We start from the raw sequence: 18585 nt of genomic DNA, 5'->3' as shown, positions 1-18585 counted from the left end.
TTCCCACCCTGCTCCAGCTCCCAAGGCCAGGCTGCTCACACACAGCAGGCGTGGGCAACCCAGAGCTGTGTTAGGTCATTCAGCAGCAGCAGGGAAGGTTACCACATCCAGACACTGATTTATCTTCTTTCCAGCCACGGCAGCAGGGCCTGGGTAGGCAGTGCCTGTACTCCCAGCACTCTGACTCAAGAGCATTGTGCCATTACCCATTTCCCACCCAACATGGCAGCACACTCTGCCTGCAGAAGAGATGGAGAAGATGCAGAAAGGCAGATGGAAACAACCAGGAGACAACCAGGAGAGGGAGGTGTTCTAAACCCATTCTCTACCTTTGTTAAAGCAGAAGAATCATTGACAGAAGAATTGTTGCCACTTCCAAGAGCAGACCCTGAAGTTACAATGTGCAAAGATAAGTGATTTTTATACTGTCAGGCTCCAAGACAGTGGTCAAACTCACAATGAATCAAGCTTAAGTACCACGTGCCTGCCTGGCTGGGTGTACTTCCAGTGTCTGACACCAAGAGATGGAAAAAAAAACAAACTATCTTCTTAGGACTGAACTGATTCCACGCCACAGGCTTGCAGAAGGCTTTCTGGAGTCATCCACATCAACAGATTTGCTACCACATGTCAGCAGCTCTACCCTCCCCAGCCACACCACAAGTTAGCAGAGCAGCAGGAGCCCATCCCATGCTAGGCAGAACACTCCAGGCACAGCAGCATCCTGCAGCTGGAGGAAAGCAAGCAGCTGGCTGCCTGTCACAAGCTGAGTGGGTAAAAGAGCACTGCCCCAGGGAATGGCAGTGCCCAACAAAGAAGTGTCCTCCACCTGGGCCCTTGTGGTGCATGCCTCTAATAGGACTTCTCCTCTAGCAGCTCGAGGGCTCAGGCTCATGTCCACGCTGCTGCCAGGCCCAGCAAGGCAGCGGGGCAGGATCTGGGGCAGCCTGGTGGCTTCCGTCTCCTCTCCAAACAAATAGAGCATGCACACTCCTTCTGTCCTAGCCAGTGAACCAGATGGGGTGTGACAGAGCTGCAGCTCTTCAGCATATTGCATGTTTCCAAGAAGCTGCTTTTCAGGAGAGCAGGCATCTGTGAGATGTTGTGAGGCACCGGCAGGGCAGTCCAGGTCAGAGCGCAGGGCAAGGTGCTCTGGGTGAAAGGGTGAAGGCTAATTTCTGCCACCTGAAGATATTCCTTTGATTAAACCTTAACAGGAGTGAGAATTAAGATGCAGACCTTTTTCATCTCTCTCTCAGCATTCCTGATGGGCCCTGAGGAGTCCACCCACAGATCCCTGTCTGCTGCAGGGGCCTTACCTGACAGTCGAAGTCCTGGAAGTTGCGAGCTGCATTCTGTTAATAAAAACCAGAGAAGAGACAAACATTGAAACCAGTTCAGCCTTGTACCCCACAACACCCCCAACACCATCAGCAACACCCCCCTGAGACCTCTGCTTCAGCACAGTCTGGCCTGACTGCAGCCAGGACAGCAGCCAAGTGTCAGACCCCTACAGGGCTGCTGGTTGTTGTCCTAAGGCTGCCACTGCAGCCGGGACTGGAGAACATTGCAGCAGGGACAAGGCACACAGGAAGGAACCTGACCACAGCCAAGCTGGTTATGAGGTTGGGTCTTCTCTGGTCCACTTGAATGCAAAACTCTTGAGAGAATGCCATGGGGATCTCAGGTACTGAGCAGAAGGCAGGCAGCCATGCAGTCAGCTGCCCTGCAGCACCCCCCGTGCGCTCGGTGCCGCCCGCAGCCAACGCAGCGCTGAGGCCGGAGTGCAGGGGAACTGGGCTCAGCTGCTCACAACTGACTTTGCCAGAGGGTGACACCACACACAGAGGTGAGCACACATTCGGTGTGCTGCAAGCTCAGAGGTCTGCAGTACCTTGCCTCTATGCCCCTGTGCTTCACAGCGCCACCAGGGGCAGAGTGGTTACACCAGAGAGCTGTCAGCTGCTGCAGAAGGCTGAGCAAAACACCCGAGACCTTCTCTGTGTGTTAGGCACAGCACCTCAGTACTAAAATGACAGCTGGCACCACATCTGCACAGCAGAAACACCCCAGACCTTTATTCTAGCTGGGCACCCTAACTCCTCTTGGTGTGTAAACAAATGGCCCTGTTTCCCTGCCCACAGAGCTCTGCCACCTCAGCAGGAGCTCGGGTGGCTGCCTGCACTCCTCCAAACCTCTGAAGAGTTGCCCTGGTGCCAGGTGCTGAGCTGTGCCAGTGCTCTGAAGTGATGTGACACAAAGCACCAACTGCTTCAGAGGGAGGAAAGAAAGCACAAAGCAGCCCCTGCTTATTTTAGCTTTAGATCCTGAAGCTGGTTGAGGTTTCTGACAACTCTGTCAGCTCTCTCTCCCATCTCTGTTCAATGCAGACATCAGAGCTTCCTTGTCTCACAGTGCCTTGAGGATCTCCAGAGGTCCCTTCCAACCCCTCCTGTTCTGTGAGCCACCAGGCTGCGAAGAAGCTCGATTCAGTCATCCAGTGCCACAGTGCTGAAGGACTAGAGCAAAGCCTCTGAAGAAAGGAGTGCATTCTGTACCCAGCCCTGGGCTTGGCTGGCGCATGCTGGGTGAAGAAAAGGCTGATCTGAACTGGTACTGAGGCAAGCACAAGGTGCCCAGAGCAGGGAGGAAAGGACACCAGGGACAAGGGTGTGCAGCCATTGGCTCGTGGGCAGGGCACGGTGATGCAAGCAGCACTGGCACTGCCATGGCCTGGCTCCAGGTTATTTAACACACCAAAGCCTGACTTTAAACCATTCACACATCCCCTTAACTTGGGAAAGTTTAAGGCAAGCTCCTGGGGACTCTGAAGGTGTGAGAGCTGCACCTTGAAGGCAAGGAGCTGGCCAGAGTGACCCAAGCCAGGCTGAGGGCCAGCAGTTCACTCTCCTGAAGGAAGCAGCTGCCCTGCAGTACCTTTCATTGAGGCTGCATTAACAGGAGCCAAAGGTGCCAGGATATGGACCAGAGAGGACAAAAGTTTCCCTGGGGTGACTTTGTTGACCAGCCTACAGGAAGCACTTTCACTCTTGCAATCAATGGGCACAGCTGAAGTTGATTTTCTTTCCCAGTATGGAGTCAGGGCCTTCAGTGACCCTGAGTGAGGTGAGCAAACACCATCCAGGGGATTCTGCTGCCTGCACTTGCTGTCAGGCTGGAGGAGCAAACAAGCAGGAGCAACTGTTCACTGACTTGGGTCTGACACAAAGTCAGGGCTCAGGGGTCTCCAGGGGCATTTCCTACAGCTCAGACAAGTGAACAAGCTATGACCCATTTTCATGTCACTGAGTGCTGAGGCAGCAGAGCTCTTTGGCTCTGCACAGCAGCCTTTGGGTCACACCTCCCCAGCAGCACCTTAAGAGTTTTACTGCACTATTTCTGGTCCTTAATCCCTGCTGGCTCAAACCTCCACCTCTGGAGTGGGCTGGTCAGTAATGAGCTCAGTCAGCTGCCAGCTTGGGGCTGCTGGCCTCTGCTCAGCTGCACAGCAAGCATCTAATGGCACCACAGCCACCTGCTCCACCAGCTCTGGGTGCATCACTTCAACCTTCAAAGTGTTCCCAAGGGTGGCACCTCAGAGGTGGTAGCTCCCCAAGGCTCTACCTCTGTTAGAGTGTAAAAGGGAGAGGCACAGCACACCTCCCACACAGTGCTGAGGATGATTCTGGAGCCACTCTGGGTCTCTCCCTGCTAACAGATGCTTTCTGTAACTTCAAACCTGCATCAACGCAACCAACCACCACCTGCAAGAGGCCTTCTGCTGCAGAACACCACAGGGCTGTTCAGGTGAGTGCTCTGCATTCACCCAGGTCACTGATGATGTTGAACAAGATTGGACCCAGCACTGACCCCTGGGGAACAGCACTGGCCACAGGCCTCCAACCAGACCCTGCCCCACTGACCACAGCCCTCTGAGCTCTGTCCTTCAGCCACTTCTCAACCCACCTCACTGTCACTCAGCCAACCCACACCTCCTAAGCTTGGCTGTGAGGATGTCAGGGCACACAGTGCCCAAAGCCTTGCTGATCAACACCCACTGCTCTCCCCTCATCTACCCAGCTGGCCACCCCATCAGAGAAGGCCATCAAATGGTCAGGCATGATTTCCCCTTGGGGAGGCCATGCTGACCACTGCTGATGAGCTTCTTTCCCTCCACACACTCAGAGATGACCTCCAGAAGGAGCTGCTCCACCTCCTCCCCAGGCATCTCCATCCTGAGTCCTCCCTCCTGCCCTTTCTGAAGGCTGCAGTCACATTGCCTTTGCTCCACTCCTCAGGCACCTCTCAAGAACGATGGAGAGTGGCTTAGCAAGAACCTCAGCAGCCCTCTCACCACCCATGGGTGCATCCCAGCAGGGTCCATGCAGCTGGGGGGGTCCAGCTTCTCCAGAGGAGCTCCAACCCAGCCCCCCTTGACTCAGGCAGAGTCTTCCTTCCTTCCTCCAGGCTTTCTCTCTTACCTCCAGGGACTGGGCTTCCTCAGGGCTGTGCCTGAGCAGCAGAGCCTGAAGCAAAGCAGCCATTCAGTGCCTCCACCTTCTGCCTCCTCTCTCACCAGGACACCTCTCTCAGCAGCCCACACTCTGCCTGCTCTTCCTTCTCCTGCTGATGTCCCTTAAGGAGCCCTTCCTGCCAGATTTCATTCCAGGAGGGCTTCAGCTCTCCTCCTTGCATCCCCACACACCCTGGCAGTGTTCCCAGTGACCAGTCCCTTCCTCCACATTCTGGGAAGCTCCTGCTTCTGTTTCAAGTGCTGCAGAAGCTCCTGGCTCATCCATGCAGCTCTCTTGCCTGCCTTGCATGAGTTCTCCACCATGGGGATGACCAATCTTGAGCCTGCAGGAGGTGGTGCTGGATCCTGACCAGCTCTCTTTGCCCCTCTACCTTCTAGAGTCCCAATCCATGGGATTCCTCCAAGTGGATCTCTGAAGAGGTCAAAGTTGGTTCTCCTGAAGTCCAGGGCTGCAATCCTACTAACTACCCTGCTACTTCCTCACAGGATCCTGAACCCCAGCATCTCATGGTCACTGCAGCTAAGGCTGCCTCCACCCTTCCTATCCCCAGCCAGCCATTCTCTGTTGGATAGCCTGGGGCTCAGCACCTCTCTTTGCTGGGTCCTCCACTGCCTGTGTTAAAAAGTTATCATCAGTGTTCTGAGGGAAGCTCCTGCACTGTTTCTGCCTCACTCTGTTGCCTTTCCGGCAAACAGCAGGGTGGCTGAAGTCCCCCACAAGAATCAGGGCCTGTGACTGCAAGGCTACTTTCAGCTGCCTGTAGAAGGCCTTGATTTCCTTTTCCTGATCAGGTGGCCCCTAGCAAACACCCACTGCAAGCTTCCCCACATCAGCCTGTCCCTCAGCTCCTACCTGCATCCTTTCAACTCCTCCTTCCCTCCCTAGGCAGAGCTCAACCCACTCCAGCTGTGCTCTCACATAAAGAGCAACTCCCCCCTGCTGGTCTCTTACCAAGCCCATGGCCAGCCACATCTGCCATCCCACCATGGCTGCAGGCAGATGAAGGCCTTCACCATCCACACCTCTTGTCCTTCCTGCTTGTTCCCCATGCTGTGTGCACTGGGACAGGCATTTCAGAGAGGAAGTTCAGTAAGAAGGTTTCTCTGGAGGAGTGCCAGGGGTTCCACCACAGGCACACACTGAGGTGTTGGTCTCCTCTTGGAAGGCAGCTAAGGAACACACTAGGGATGTGGCTGTGCAGATGACACCACAGTGAGGGCCTGATGGGACCTGACAAGGAGGCTGCAAACCTACAAAGTGCAAACTCCTCTGGTTGGGCACCATTTGCTTCAGCAGCTCCTGCTTAGGCCAGCTCACTGGAGCAAGGGCCATGTGTCCTCATGAACATGGGAAGGTGCAGGAGAAGCATCAGCAAGAGCTGGGGCACTGCAGTTAGAAGCCTGTGCTGTGAAGATTCACCTCTCACTCTGCAGCCACAAACCCTTCCTGAAGCTTTTCTGTTTGATCTGCTGCCCTCCATTGAGTTTTCTCCTCCAAGACTCACTCTCCTTAGAAACATTTCAAAAGCTGCCCTTCAGGCTGTGGTGGCAGCCCAGCAGGCAGCAGCAGGCTGCAGGAGCAGGCAGCTGAGCTGCAGGAGTCAGCTCAGTGATCAGCTGTCCCAGACACCACACAGCTGTCCCAGCACACTCCAGCGATGGGCAGAAGCCAAGCAGGACAAACCAGAGCAGAATCTCACCCCCTCTGGGTGCAAGCACACAGTGAGTGGGTGCAGTACCCCAGCCCTGTGGCAGCACATGCCAGCTCTTGATGGCAGCAAAGCAGCAGCAGCTGTTTCACATGGCATCAGCCTTGGCTGGGAGGTAGGGGAAGTGACCACACCCCCCACCTCCGAATGGTAGGGGCTGGAAAGGACCTCCAGAGATCATTGAATCCAACCCCCTTGCAAAACAGGACTGCTCAGGGCAGGTCACACAGGAACACATCCAGCTGGGCTTGGAATCTCTCCAGAGCAGGAGCCTCCACAACCTCTCTGAGCAGCCTGCTCCAGGGCTCCAGCACCTTCACACCAGAGTTTCTCCTCATGTTGAGATGGAGTTTCCTGTGACTGAGTTCCCCTCCATTGCCCCTCCTCCTGTCACCAGGCAGAGAGCCTGGCCCCACCCTTGTGACACCCACCCCTCACATTTACAGACATTGATCAGGTCCCCTCTCAGCCTTCTCTCAGCCCCGGGGCTCTCAGCCTTTCCTCACAAGATGCTCCACCCCCTTCATCACCCTTGTAGCCCTCCCCTGAACTGTCTCCAGCAGCTCATTAACCACAAGGTGCAGACAGAAGGTTCCAGATCTGGCTGGAATGGCTCAGAATGGCTTCAGCACTCAAGTCTGGGGCAGGACTCACAGGAGATGGAGTGAAAGCCTTAACCAGCTGCTGCAGTGCAGTGATCCTCCAAAGGCTCAGCACTGCCTCAGGCTGGCTCTGCAGACACTGGCAGGAAATGGCTCTCATGACTAATCCAGGTAACCAAGGCTGGGGGGGGTCACCACACAGAAGGGTAATTTAAGCAGCATTTGGATGCATTCCAGGGGTCTCTAACAAGCCTCAGCTTTCATTGGAGGCTCTCCAGCTCCAGCAGGGCAGGGATGGTCTCACCTTCCCAGCTCTGTAAATCCTTGCTAAGCCCTCAGCACAGGCACAGCACTGCTTGACTGGGACCCCAAACCTACTTGAACTGAGGTGCTCTGTGTCCCCTGAGACTCTGGAAGGGGGGCTGGTGGTGGCTACCACAGTGGGTAAGCATTAACTGCTGTCAGCACTTGAGGTGCTTCCAGCTGTAACCAGATTGTGGCAACCAGGGCTACTGCACAGCCTCCAAGCCAGCCAGAGCAGACCTGCAGAGCCAGGATGCAGCAAGCTTTACCTTATCGTTGAGGAGTGGTTTGATCTCTGTCAGCTGAACATCCTGCAGCTCATCCATGGTGTTGTGAATGGAGCCAACTAATCCTCAGACAGTGACTCTGAAACAAAGGCAGATTGTTAGAAACAGCAGGACAAAAATGGGAGCCACAGGAAGCCTGGAGCTGCCTCATTAGACTTGCAGGTGCCCAAACTGAAGCCAGAGGTTTGAAAGAAGCTGGCTCCTGGTGCAACACAGCGGCTGTGGCTGCAGGGACAAGCAGCTGTGGCTGCAGGGACAAGCAGCTGTCGCTGCAGGGACAAGCAGCTGTGGCTGCACTGTCACTCCTGACCCTGCCACAGCCTTGCCTTGGAAGCTGCCCCTGAAAGCTCAGACCTGCCTCTGAGGATTCAGGAGTGGGTTGGGCTGGAAGGGAGCTCAGAGCTCATCCAGCTCCAGCCCCCTGCCATGGGCAGGGACACCTCCCACCAGCACAGGCTGCTCAAGGCCTCATGCAGCCTGGCCCTGAACACCTCCAGGCAGGAGGCAGCCACAGCCTCCCTGGGCAGCCTGTGCCAGAGTCTCCCCAGCCTCACTCTCAACAATTTCTTCCTCCTCTCCACTCTCAGTCTCTCCTCTCCCAGCTCAAAGCCATTGTTCCTCAGCCTGGCACTCCCAGCCCTTGTCTGAAGCCCCTCCCCAGCTCTCCTGGAGCCCTTCAGGTACTGGAAGGCTGCTCTGAGGTTTCCCTGGAGCCTTCTCTTCTCCAGGCTGAACAGCTCCAACTCTCCCAGCCTGGCCCCAGAGGGTTTCCAGCCCTCTGATCATCTGTGTGGCCTTCTCTGGACCTGCTCCAGCAGTTCAATATTCCTCTCATGCTCATGGCACCAGAACTGGACACAGTGCTCCAGGATGCCTGGATCAAGTTCCAAGCACTGCCAGTACCTCAGACCCAGGATGCCCAGGGATGAGTGGGCCAGAGAGTGAAAAGCTGCCCCTAGCAGTACCCAGGAGCTGCCCCCAGCACCCAGGAGCTGCCACCTCACTGCATTCAGCCACCAAGGGCAGGGCTGCTGTGCCTGCAACCCATGAGCCATGCAGCCAACACTGCATTTGCACATGGGGACAGAGGTGTGGAGATCCAAGCACCCAGCTGGCAGAACCCAGGGCAGCCCTGGGTTTATGGGATGGGACACAAAGATATCCCCCAGGCAGTCCTGGGCCAGCTGAACAGGCCCAGGGTAACACTGCTGGCTGTGCAGCATCCCCCAGGCGGTGCAGAGGCACCAAAGGAAGGAAACAAGGTGCTCAGCAGCAGCTGAGGCTGGGCAAGCACTGCTGGCACAGAGCCAGAGAGAGCTTCCAGTACTGAGAGCTATGGAGAAGGGGAAAACACAGCACAGGCTTCAGCTGCTTCCCTGGCCAGAGGGATGGTGACAAACAGGAGGAGCATGGGGAGGGCTCTGGCAGCAGGAGCTGATGACTGAGCCGTTCAGGAGTGCTCTGTTTAGTGCTGCAGGGGAAGTGAAGCAGTCCTGGAGATGAGTGAGGACAGGAACAGGCTCACTGGCTGCTAGCTGAATGTGCCAGCAAGAGGCTCTGCAGAACTGCTGCAGACCAAAGGCTTTCTCCAAGATAATCTGCTGCTGCCAACCATGGAAGGGAAGGATGGGAAGAAGAACTGCACAGCTCCCTTCACCCCAGCATGCACTGCCCCAGGGAAGAGAGGCTCCCCTCAGCCCTGCCACAGCCGAGCTCTCCTGTCACCTGCTTCCCCCAGGACTCACACTGCTGTGGCTGAAGCCAGCCTGGCACAAAACCAAGCAGGATGCCTTTGCCTCTGAAACTCAGCCAAGGGAACTGCCCTCTCTTAGGGCCCTTGTTCTGGGAAACTCCAAAGCCATCTTCCATAGCTGCTTCTGCTGTGAAGCATCAGCCCCAGGAGCCCTGAGCCTCCAGGTAATCCACAGCTGCCATCCTCCTCACCCCACAAGGAGCTCTCAGAGCCAGCTGCTGTGGCTCTGACAGGCTGTGATGGAGACTACTCAGTATTTCCTGCTGCAGAATGGTACCTGCTGTGTGCCCTGGGGCTGACTGGGACTCAAGGGGCAGCAGGTGGTCTCCAGAACCACATCCCACAAGGTTACAGACACCAAAGGAGCTCAAACAAGTCTCACAAAGCTCATCTGCAGCAGAGGACAGAGTGCTGGAACCACCACCTTATTGTCTGGAGAGCTTGTTCACAGCATCACAGGCTTGTTTGGGTTGGCAAAGCCCTCCAAGATCACCCAGTCCAACATCGACCCAGCCCCACCATGGCCACCAAACCCTGGCCCCAAGTGCCATGGCCACACTCTCCTCAAACACCTGCAGGGATGGGGACTCCACCACCTCCCTGGGCAGCCTCTGCCAGTCCCCCAACAGGGCTTGCAGTGCAGAAACTTTTCCTCCTCTCCAACCTAACCCTCCTCTGGCACATTTCAGGCCATTTCCTCTCATCCTATCACCTGATCCCAGGGAGAAGAGATGAGATTCCTCTCTTATGCTCCCCTGAGGAGCACCCACTGCACCTGGTGGCAGGCAGGGCAGTGCTGTTTATCCCTAGAGCCACCCAAGGGATCAAGAAGTTGTCCATTCTGTCCAAAGAGGTGAGAACACTGCAGCCACACCTCTCTGGGGTTTCACCCAAGGCAATGCTGAGTTAGGCTCAGTAAGTTTGGGGGCTCAGCTGTTTTGGGCTCACAGCCACCACTCTTGTCTGAAGCAGAGGCTGCAGTGAAGCAGCAAGGACTCTGCCAGGCTTTGGGTGACCAGAGAGCAGCTCAGGGAACCACCTGCTCTCTGCTACACTGCTCAAGACTTTCTCTCAAGCTTTGCACACACTCCTGCTGGCTTCCCCTGGACTGTACACAGACAAGAACTCCCCCAGAGCCCTGGGATGTGTCCTGCATGAGCCTGCCCAGGGTCAGCACCTGCTGCTGATCCAAGCCTGCAGCCCCTGCAGTGTGGCAAATGCAGAGAGGAGACAGCCACAGCTGACATCCTGTGCACTGCTCTGCAACTGATTTGTTAAAGCAGAGTAAGAAGAAACTGAGCTGGTGTTCAAAGCAAGGTTTATCTCATGCTTTTACCTCACCAGCCTCCACTTCATCCTTGGTCTCTTGATGAAACCAAACACTCACAAAGAACATAGTTTCATAGTTTCATTCAGGGTTGGAAGGGACCCCAAGGATCATCTAGTTCCAACCCCCCTGCCATGGGCAGGGACACCCCACACTAGATCAGCCTGGCCAGAGCCTCATCCAGCCTGGGCTTAAACACCTCCAGGGACAGGGCCCCAACCACCTCCCTGCACAACCCATTCCAGGGTTTCACCACTCTCATGGGGAAGAACCTCCTCCTCACATCTAGCCTGAATCTCCCCACCTCCAGCTTCATTCCATTCCCCCTAGTCCTATCACTACCTGAGATCCTGAGCAGTCCCTCCCCAGCCTTCCTGTAGCCCCCTTCAGATCCTGGAAGGCCACAATGAGGTCACCTGGGAGCCTTCTCTTCTGCAGACTGAACAGCCCCAACTCCTTCAGTCTGTCCTCATAGGAGAGGTGCTCCAGCCCTCTGATCATCACTGTCATTAACCTGCTGCTGCTCCTCTGGGTACTGCTGCTCCACACCCTGCTCCAGAGCAAGGGGCTGAGGCAGCCAACACCACTGCCTGGGAAGCACACAGGGAGAGGAGAGCCATGCTCTGCAGTGAGGCTGCCTGGGAGCAGGCCCAGCCTGGCTGCAGCACCTCAAAAGGGGCCAGAGGGTGCTGAGAGCTGAGGTGAGCCAGGAAGCCACTTAAAGACATTGAAATGCTCAAATGTGTCCAGAGAAGGGCAGCAAGGCTGGGGAGGGGTCTGGAGCACAGCCCTGGGGGGAGCAGCTGAGGGAGCTGGGGTTGCTTAGCCTGGAGAAGAGGAGGCTCAGGGGAGACCTTCTTGCTCTCTGCAACTCCCTGAAGGGAGGTTGTAGCCAGGTGGGGGTTGGGCTCTTCTCCCAGGCAGCCAGCACCAGAACAAGAGGACACAGTCTGAGGCTGTGCCAGGGGAGGTTTGGGCTGGAGGTGAGGAAGAAATTCTTCACAGGAAGAGTGAGTGGCCATTAGAATGGGCTGCCTGGGGAGGTCCCTGGCAGTATTTAAAACCAGTCTGGATGAGGCACTCAGTGCCATGGTTAGCTGATCAGATGGTGTTGGGTGGTAGGGTGGACTTGAAGGTCTTCTCCAGCCTGGTCAGTTCTGTGAGTCTGTGAAAGCTGCTGAGCTGCAAGCAGAAATGGCGCTCAAAGCTGCACAGGCAGCCAGAGGGCAAATTCCCTTCCTTTGGACTCTAGTCTGTTCACCTAGCTGGCTTTTCCTTTCCTGGGCACTCAAAGCTTTCTGAAGGTTCTTTGAAGGAAAGGAGCAGGGGGTGCCCCCCGCTGCCTGCAAGCAGCTGCTTCTGGATTGCTGACATAGCTCTCCCCAGACCTCTCCTGAGCTTCTCCAGAAAACAGCTGGCACAGCCTCAGGACTCCAGGTCTCTCAGAGGATGCTCTTGAGGCAAATGCTCTCTCTTGTTGCTTCCCAAGGTCTGAGCAAGCTGTAGGGGATTACCCTGGGCCCCCCCAGCAAGGGATCTGTCTGGCTCTACAGCAGCCAACAGGACTCCTGAGCACCCTGCTATGGCAAGAGCACCACAGCTCCTGGCTGAACGATGGCCAGGGGCACACTTGCCCGCAGGCCATGAGGGTTCTCAGAAGAATGCTCTCAGCACATCTCCAAAGGCAGGGGGAAGGGTGGGGCACTGCTGAGCTCCGCTGCCCTCTGCTCCAGACAGCTTAAGGACTTCTTGTAACAGATCTGCAGCTGTGGCTGCCCAGGAAACAATCCCTGCACTCCTACTGTTGTTTAAAGGGCCAAACATCTCACTTCCTGAGCTGAGAGCAAGTTTGAAACACCCCAACTGAGAGCACCCCATACTGAGAGCACAGAGGAGCTCTGCACAGGACAATCCACAGGCAGAGCAGGTTTGCCTGGAATGCCCAGTGTGTGAATCTGACACTGCTCTGCCTTCGTCTCAGCACCACCTGCTCTGCAGCACTCCTCTGGTCCCCATTTATAGATGCCTATAAATATACCCAAACACTCCATCCCCTTCCCAAGGCTTCCTGAAGGCTCAGACTGTATGCTCTCTGGAAACCAGGGAGGCAGGAACTGAGGAAAGCCATTTGGTGAGCCATTAGCACAGGGACCAGAGATCAGGGGGCTGCACCAGACCAAGGCAGGTGAGTCTCAGAAAGCCACCATGAAAGGAGATCTGAAACGTGCAGGCTGACCCCAGGGGAGAGCTGCCTCAGGTGGCATCATTCCAATACACAAAAGGAGAAGCTGGGCTGAAGTCAAGGCAGGAAGGTCACAGTGCTGTGGCTCTGCCCTGCCCAGGACGTGCTGGCTCCAGCTCCCATCGGCGAGGCTGCTGCCACGCTGCAGGCTTGGAATCCACCTCTGGGCCCCTCCTGGAATGCTGCTCTCTTCAGGAGGGGCAGCTTCTCCACACCACTCAGCAGCTCAGAGCAACAACATTTGGTATTCAGAGGCTGAGAATTCTTCTCCATTCATTTCCATTTGCCTCAGCTTCCAATTCCTTCCCTCTCTAGCCCATTACTCTCCTGCCCTGGATGTTAAGTGCCCAAGGCAGTTACCAAGCTATGCCACGAGAGGTGGCACTGAATACCTGCTCCCTTGTTTGGCAGCCCAGGGGCAGAAGGGGCTCCTGCCCCCTGTGCCCCTTTGCTCCTCAAGCAGGCTGGAGGACAAGCTGGCTCACAAGGCTCCTCACCTGCTCAGGCAGACCACAGCCTCTGCATCCTAAGCAGAGCAGGTTTCACTGAGGGCCCTTGAGACCCTTAGGAACTCCTGTAATGTTGCCCCCAGACCCTTGGGAAGCCTTCTGACAGCCATGAGCTTCCCAAGCACTGGCACACTGCCTCAATGGCTCCATGCTGAAATGCTGGCTGCCAGGGCAAGCTGGCAGCACAACAGGCACGGGCTCCACCCTCACTCTCCCCGAGGTCACTCCCCTTGTGTTCCAGCTCATGGATTCTTGGGAATGCACCACAGGCTGCTCCACCTCCGAGACAAACGTTGAGCCTGCAGAGGGAACTCAGGTTCTGCTTAACCAGCACAGTGCCAGCACACAGGCTCCAGTGGCTTCCCAGTGCCTCTGGGCTGCAGCAGGGCAGACATGGCAGCTGCTGAAGCTGCTCTCTGGAGGGTTTCCATGCCACTGCATCTAACAACAGGCTTTGTGCTCAGCCTCCCATCAGTTCTGGAGCTGTAACTGCAAGAGGCATCCCTCTGCCACTTGTGCACCTGAGCTCAGCCAGCAGCTTTAGGAGTGAACAGGCATCAACTCCAGGGCTGATCATGCAGGAATGCAAGGGAAATGCCTTCAGATCGTTTAGGGTTACTTGACCAGGGCCCATGAAAACACTGAGCCATGCTGAGCTGCCCTGCACAGCCCACTCCAAGAAGTTTTAGAGTGGAGACAGTCAAAACAGATTAGAATGACACATTCTCCTATGGAAATGATGCAAACAGCCTCTGGAAAAGCCTCTTCTGCTCATGGCACCTCTGCAGCACTGTGCCTCAGTTGTTCTCCCCCCTGCAGACAACATAAGCAGTGGCCATTCCACCACTCATTCTCACCATGCTTCCATGGCCCTTTCTTGCCCAGTGGCAGCCCTCTAAAGCAAGCCCTGCATTCTCCAGTGTCAGCAGCTCCCATGGCCCACACAGAACCACAGAGCCACTCTTTGCCAGCTGTATGGTGAAGGACAAGTTCAAATGGGTCTGTACGAAATGCTTTCCCCTCCACAGAGCCACCTCCTTGCACGACCCCACCCGGGGATGGGTGAGGGTCACTGGAGGCTCCAGATGAACACTGGCAGCTCTCTGCTGGGACTGCCCTCATTGCAGCTCCTCTCCCTGTGCCACGATGGCACCACTGAGCTCTGGCACACAGGGAGGTGAGAGGTGCAGCTGAACCCAGCTGCTCTGCAAGTGCACAGCCTCCAATGGCACACAGCAGGGGAATCTTCTCAGGTGCAGCTCACTCTGCAACAGCTCATGACTGAGGCTGGCTGCTCCCCAGCAGGGCCTTCCCTTCCCTCTGCAGTTTTAGTTGTCAGGCTCATTTCTGCTTCCTGTGAACTGCCTGCACCTTCCCACACTGACAGGGGCAAAAAACCCAACAAACATGGCCAAGCATCTCAGTAAGCAAATCAGAGCATTCCTGAGCAAGAGGGATCGGAAATGATACAGCAGCCTGGCCTGGATCAGCAATGGTGTGGTCAGCAGGACCAGGGCAGGGATGGCACCCCTGCTCTGGGCACTGGGCAGGACATGCCTTGAATCCTGGGTGCAGTTTTGGGCCCCTCACTCCAAGGACATTGAGAGGCTGGAGTGGGTCCAGAGAAGGGCAACCAAGCTGGGGAGGGGTCTGGAGAACAGGGCTGGGTAGGGGCAGCTGAGGGTGTTCAGTCTGGAGGAGGCTGAGGGGAGAGCTCATTGCTCTCTATAGCTCCCTGCAAGGAGGTGGCAGTAAGGTGGGGCCTGAGCTCTGCTCCCTAGCCTCAGGTGACAGAAGCAGAGGCAATGGCCTGAAACTGTGCCAGGAAAGGGACAGAATGGAGATGAGGAACAATTTCTTTGCTGCAAGAGTGGTCAGGGATTGGCAGAGGCTGCCCAGAGAGGTGGCAGAGTCCCCAGCCCTGGAGATGTTCCAGAAACCTGGGGCCATGGTTTAGTGGCCACAGTGGTGCTGGGTTGATGGTTGGACTGGGTGATCTTGCAGGGCTTTATCCAGCCCAAGCACTTCTGTGATTCTACAAAATGAGACTAACAATTCTTTTTATCAGCCAGCAGTGTACTTCCATTTGCTGGAATGCAAGGTTGATTTTATCTTGTGAAGAAAGCTGCACTTTCTGGCTACCAAAGCTGAAATTGCACTGGCAGACCCTTTACACCCAGGGAGCCCTCCTGCTGTGGTGGAGGCACGACCACTCAAGTTATGGGACAGCTATGGAAGCATTCAGCCAGACCTCAGTTCTCCCATTCTGCAATACAGCTGTGGTACCCAGATCAAGCCTACAGAGAGCTTTGCAGAGTCCCTTCCAGTTCAACAGCAAAACTCCCTTCCACCTTGTGTGCTCACTCAGCCAGGAGCTGTGCAGCCTGCACCCTGCTGTGCTGACACACTGCCAGGCCTGCAGGAACTGCACCAAGGGCTTTGGTCACACCTCAGCACCTCCACTGCAAGGTAGTACAGCCTGCATGTGAGCAGCTTAACATGACAGAAACCATCACAGCTTCGGGCAAAGCTCAGCAAGAGCAAATACATCCTGCTCCTCAGCAGCTGAGACAACACAACAGCTTCTGCTGCCAGCCTGGGGAGGAAATTTCAGCCCCCCACAGTCAGGTAGTTGACTCCTGTGCTGTCTCTGGGCATCAGAGTCCCTTCTACCCACAGCTCCACACAGCAAAACCAAACTTTGCTTCTCACTTCAACTTGAATGGATGTGGAGATCAGAAAACAGCATCCTTGCAGGCAAAAGCTGATCCAATATATCATCTTCAATTCCAGGGCATCCATCAGCCATGGGGATTGCTTTATCCCAGCAAATACCCATCAGAGAAGAGATGAGCAGAGATTTCCCTGCTTTCCTCTGCCCTCACTGCAGCCTGCCTGCCAAAGGGACACTCCAAGCCTTTATGGACACTTTCAGAAGGCACTGCCTGAAGAACTGCTACCATTCACTTTTGTTAAGTGGCATTTCCCCCTTCTCTCTCATTCATTAAATGCCTCTGTCCCTTCCCTGTGTGGCTTGGAGCTTCCCAGACCAGCTCCTTCAGTTTGGCTTATTGCCCATCCTGAGCATCTGAAGGACAGCCTCTTCTCCAGGATGGTGTCATCACTTCAGACCCATCACAGCTCTTGTTCTGCTGTCCCCTCCAGTACTGCCAGCCTATGCATTTACTTCCAAGCAGAAAACATCCCTGTGTGTGCCAGGCTGAATGTTCTGCCCTTTCTCAGGCAGCTGGCCAGCACAGGAGAGGCACCCCAAACCAACACAGTTAAACCCAGTAATGGATGGAGGGCAATTAAGAAGCAACTCAGGATCTAGTTTCCTTATTCACTGAATGTAACTGTGGGCTGCTGCCAAGGGGATGCTCCTGCACTCCCTCCCCACACCAGCCAGGAGTTCCTTCCCTTGCACCAGGGCAATGGTGACACGTAACAGCAAGGCAGATCTGCTTCCTGCCCCCTCCACTGCTGTCTTCAGGCCTACTTTTCACTTTTCACTGATGAAAGGCTTCTTCAGCAACTCGTGTGCCACCTCTTCTCTAAATCTGTCAAGGACAAAGACCTTGCTTTGAGACCTGACTGCAGGAAACCATGCAGGTAACTCTTGGGCTGAGTGGTGGAGCAGCTGAAGTTTGTGCCCACCATGCTGCTGGGTGACAGGCAGGGGCCAGCACTTAGCTCCAAGCTGTGCTTAATCCAGTCTGGTCAGATAAAGCATCTACAGACTGAGACAAAACAGTTTGCTAATCCAAGCTGCCTTGCTGCAGGACCTTATTCCAGGTTCCAGTATCACCCCTCAGGAACACCAGCTCCATCCAGCTCTCTGCTCTACTCCTCCATGCCCCCCCAGCCCTGCCCCAAGCTCTCCCTTGGGCAGTGCCTGGCCTGCCTGCCATGTGAGCAGATTTAATGCTGCCTTTTTTGGTGGGACAGCTTCCTGCTGCTCCAGGGACCCGAGTGAGCCTGTCAGGCAGCCCCATGAACACAGGAATAGTTCATGGAAGGAGACCTGGACACGCAGCGAGCTCTGCAGTCCGCTCCAAATGCTGCAGCCCAAGCTGCAACACACAGGCAAGTACACAAAGTAGTTCCCTCTACAGCCTTCCTGGTGCTCCTGGGTGCAAGCAACCAGGCTCCAAATGAACAGCCACTGTGTATCAGCATGGGCCAGAGGCAATGAGGCCTTATTTCCCAGAGGGGCTGCAGCAGCTGGCCACATCTGCTCCCAGCCACCGCCAGCACTGTCCCCTGCAAGCCCAGGTTTGGAAGTGCTTGAGCACAGGCTGGAAAGCAGGACACCAAGCTGCTGAGTGTGCCACATCTGCCCAGCTGCTGAACCCCAGTGCTCACTGGCATGGACTTCTGCCAGGCCCTTTGCTGAAGTGACACTGGGCACACGAGGGCTCCAAGGGACCTGTGCCTCAGAAGCCAGCTGAAGCAGGGCCCTGGGAGAGCTGCTGGGAAGCACTACCCTGTGGAACAGGTGACACTGGAAGGATCCTCTGGGGGATACCAGTGGCAGATCTGCCTTTCAGTTGAGAACACAGTGAGAGTAAATGCCACACATCTGGCTGAGGGACACCCAGTCTCAGGAAAAGAAACTTACTAAACATGAGCCAGCAAAGCAACAGATGTGAAGAAATACAAAAAGCAACAACAATGAGAACTAGAAGGACCCTGGGGACTGCTCAAAATGAATGCTGCATGGAAAGCCCAGGTCACCTCTGTGCCACTACAGAGGCACAAAGACAAACCCTGCTTGGCTCAGTGCTTAAGGAGACTGTCCTGGGACTGGCTGGGATTTAGAAGTGGGAACCTTGTCCAGGGGAGCAGAGCAGGAAAAACCACAAAGCACAGGAAGTCAACTCCAAATGGCAAAACAAGAGGACTAAAAGAAAGAATGTAAATGGCCCCTTGGCAAAGGATGCTCAGACTGACAGTTTGTGTTACCAGCTTGCCTTCTCTGTTACTCAGACAAGTCCCAACCAGCTACAGAGGTGCTGACACCACACAGCCACCAAGATGTGGAGTGGCAGAGGCATTGTGGGTACCCAGCAATCACTTCCAGAGCTGCCAGGGTCATCCACAGCAGCACGTGTCATGGTGCAGGCAGAGCACTGGAGTTCCAGCACCCACAGAAATAGAGTGCTTCAGCACCTGGGAACGTGTCTGGAAGGTAAAGCTCAGGGAGGTTCAGTTAAAGGAACATTTCTATTCCTGCTGCATGTGGCAAGCTTGCTGCTGGAGGACATTTCCCCTAATGCAGAGGTTTCTGCAGGCAGGCAGCTCACTCTGTGAGCAGTG

At 55.5% G+C, this 18585-nt stretch overlaps 1 protein-coding gene across 2 annotated transcripts in view; it reads right to left on the bottom strand.

The window, feature by feature from the left end:
- NDRG3 (NDRG family member 3) overlaps nucleotides 1-18585 on the bottom strand; it is a 69914-nt gene that overhangs the window by 30059 nt on the left and 21270 nt on the right. For both annotated transcript variants that reach the window (XM_068167352.1, XM_068167353.1), the window contains exons 2-3: nucleotides 7418-7514; nucleotides 1320-1355 (exon numbers count right to left, since the gene is read on the bottom strand). In XM_068167352.1, coding sequence (XP_068023453.1) covers nucleotides 1320-1355; nucleotides 7418-7474 — 93 coding nt within the window. In that variant the 5' untranslated portion in view covers nucleotides 7475-7514. The remainder of the gene's footprint in view (nucleotides 1-1319; nucleotides 1356-7417; nucleotides 7515-18585) is intronic.

Source organism: Melanerpes formicivorus, unplaced genomic scaffold (genome assembly GCF_026170545.1).
Source record: "Melanerpes formicivorus ecotype bairdi unplaced genomic scaffold, bMelFor1.0.p_v2 SCAF_115, whole genome shotgun sequence".
Classification (NCBI taxonomy): domain Eukaryota; kingdom Metazoa; phylum Chordata; class Aves; order Piciformes; family Picidae; genus Melanerpes; species Melanerpes formicivorus.
The sequence above is the reverse complement of the archived record's forward strand: the minus strand, read 5'-3'. Positions and strand labels throughout refer to the sequence as shown.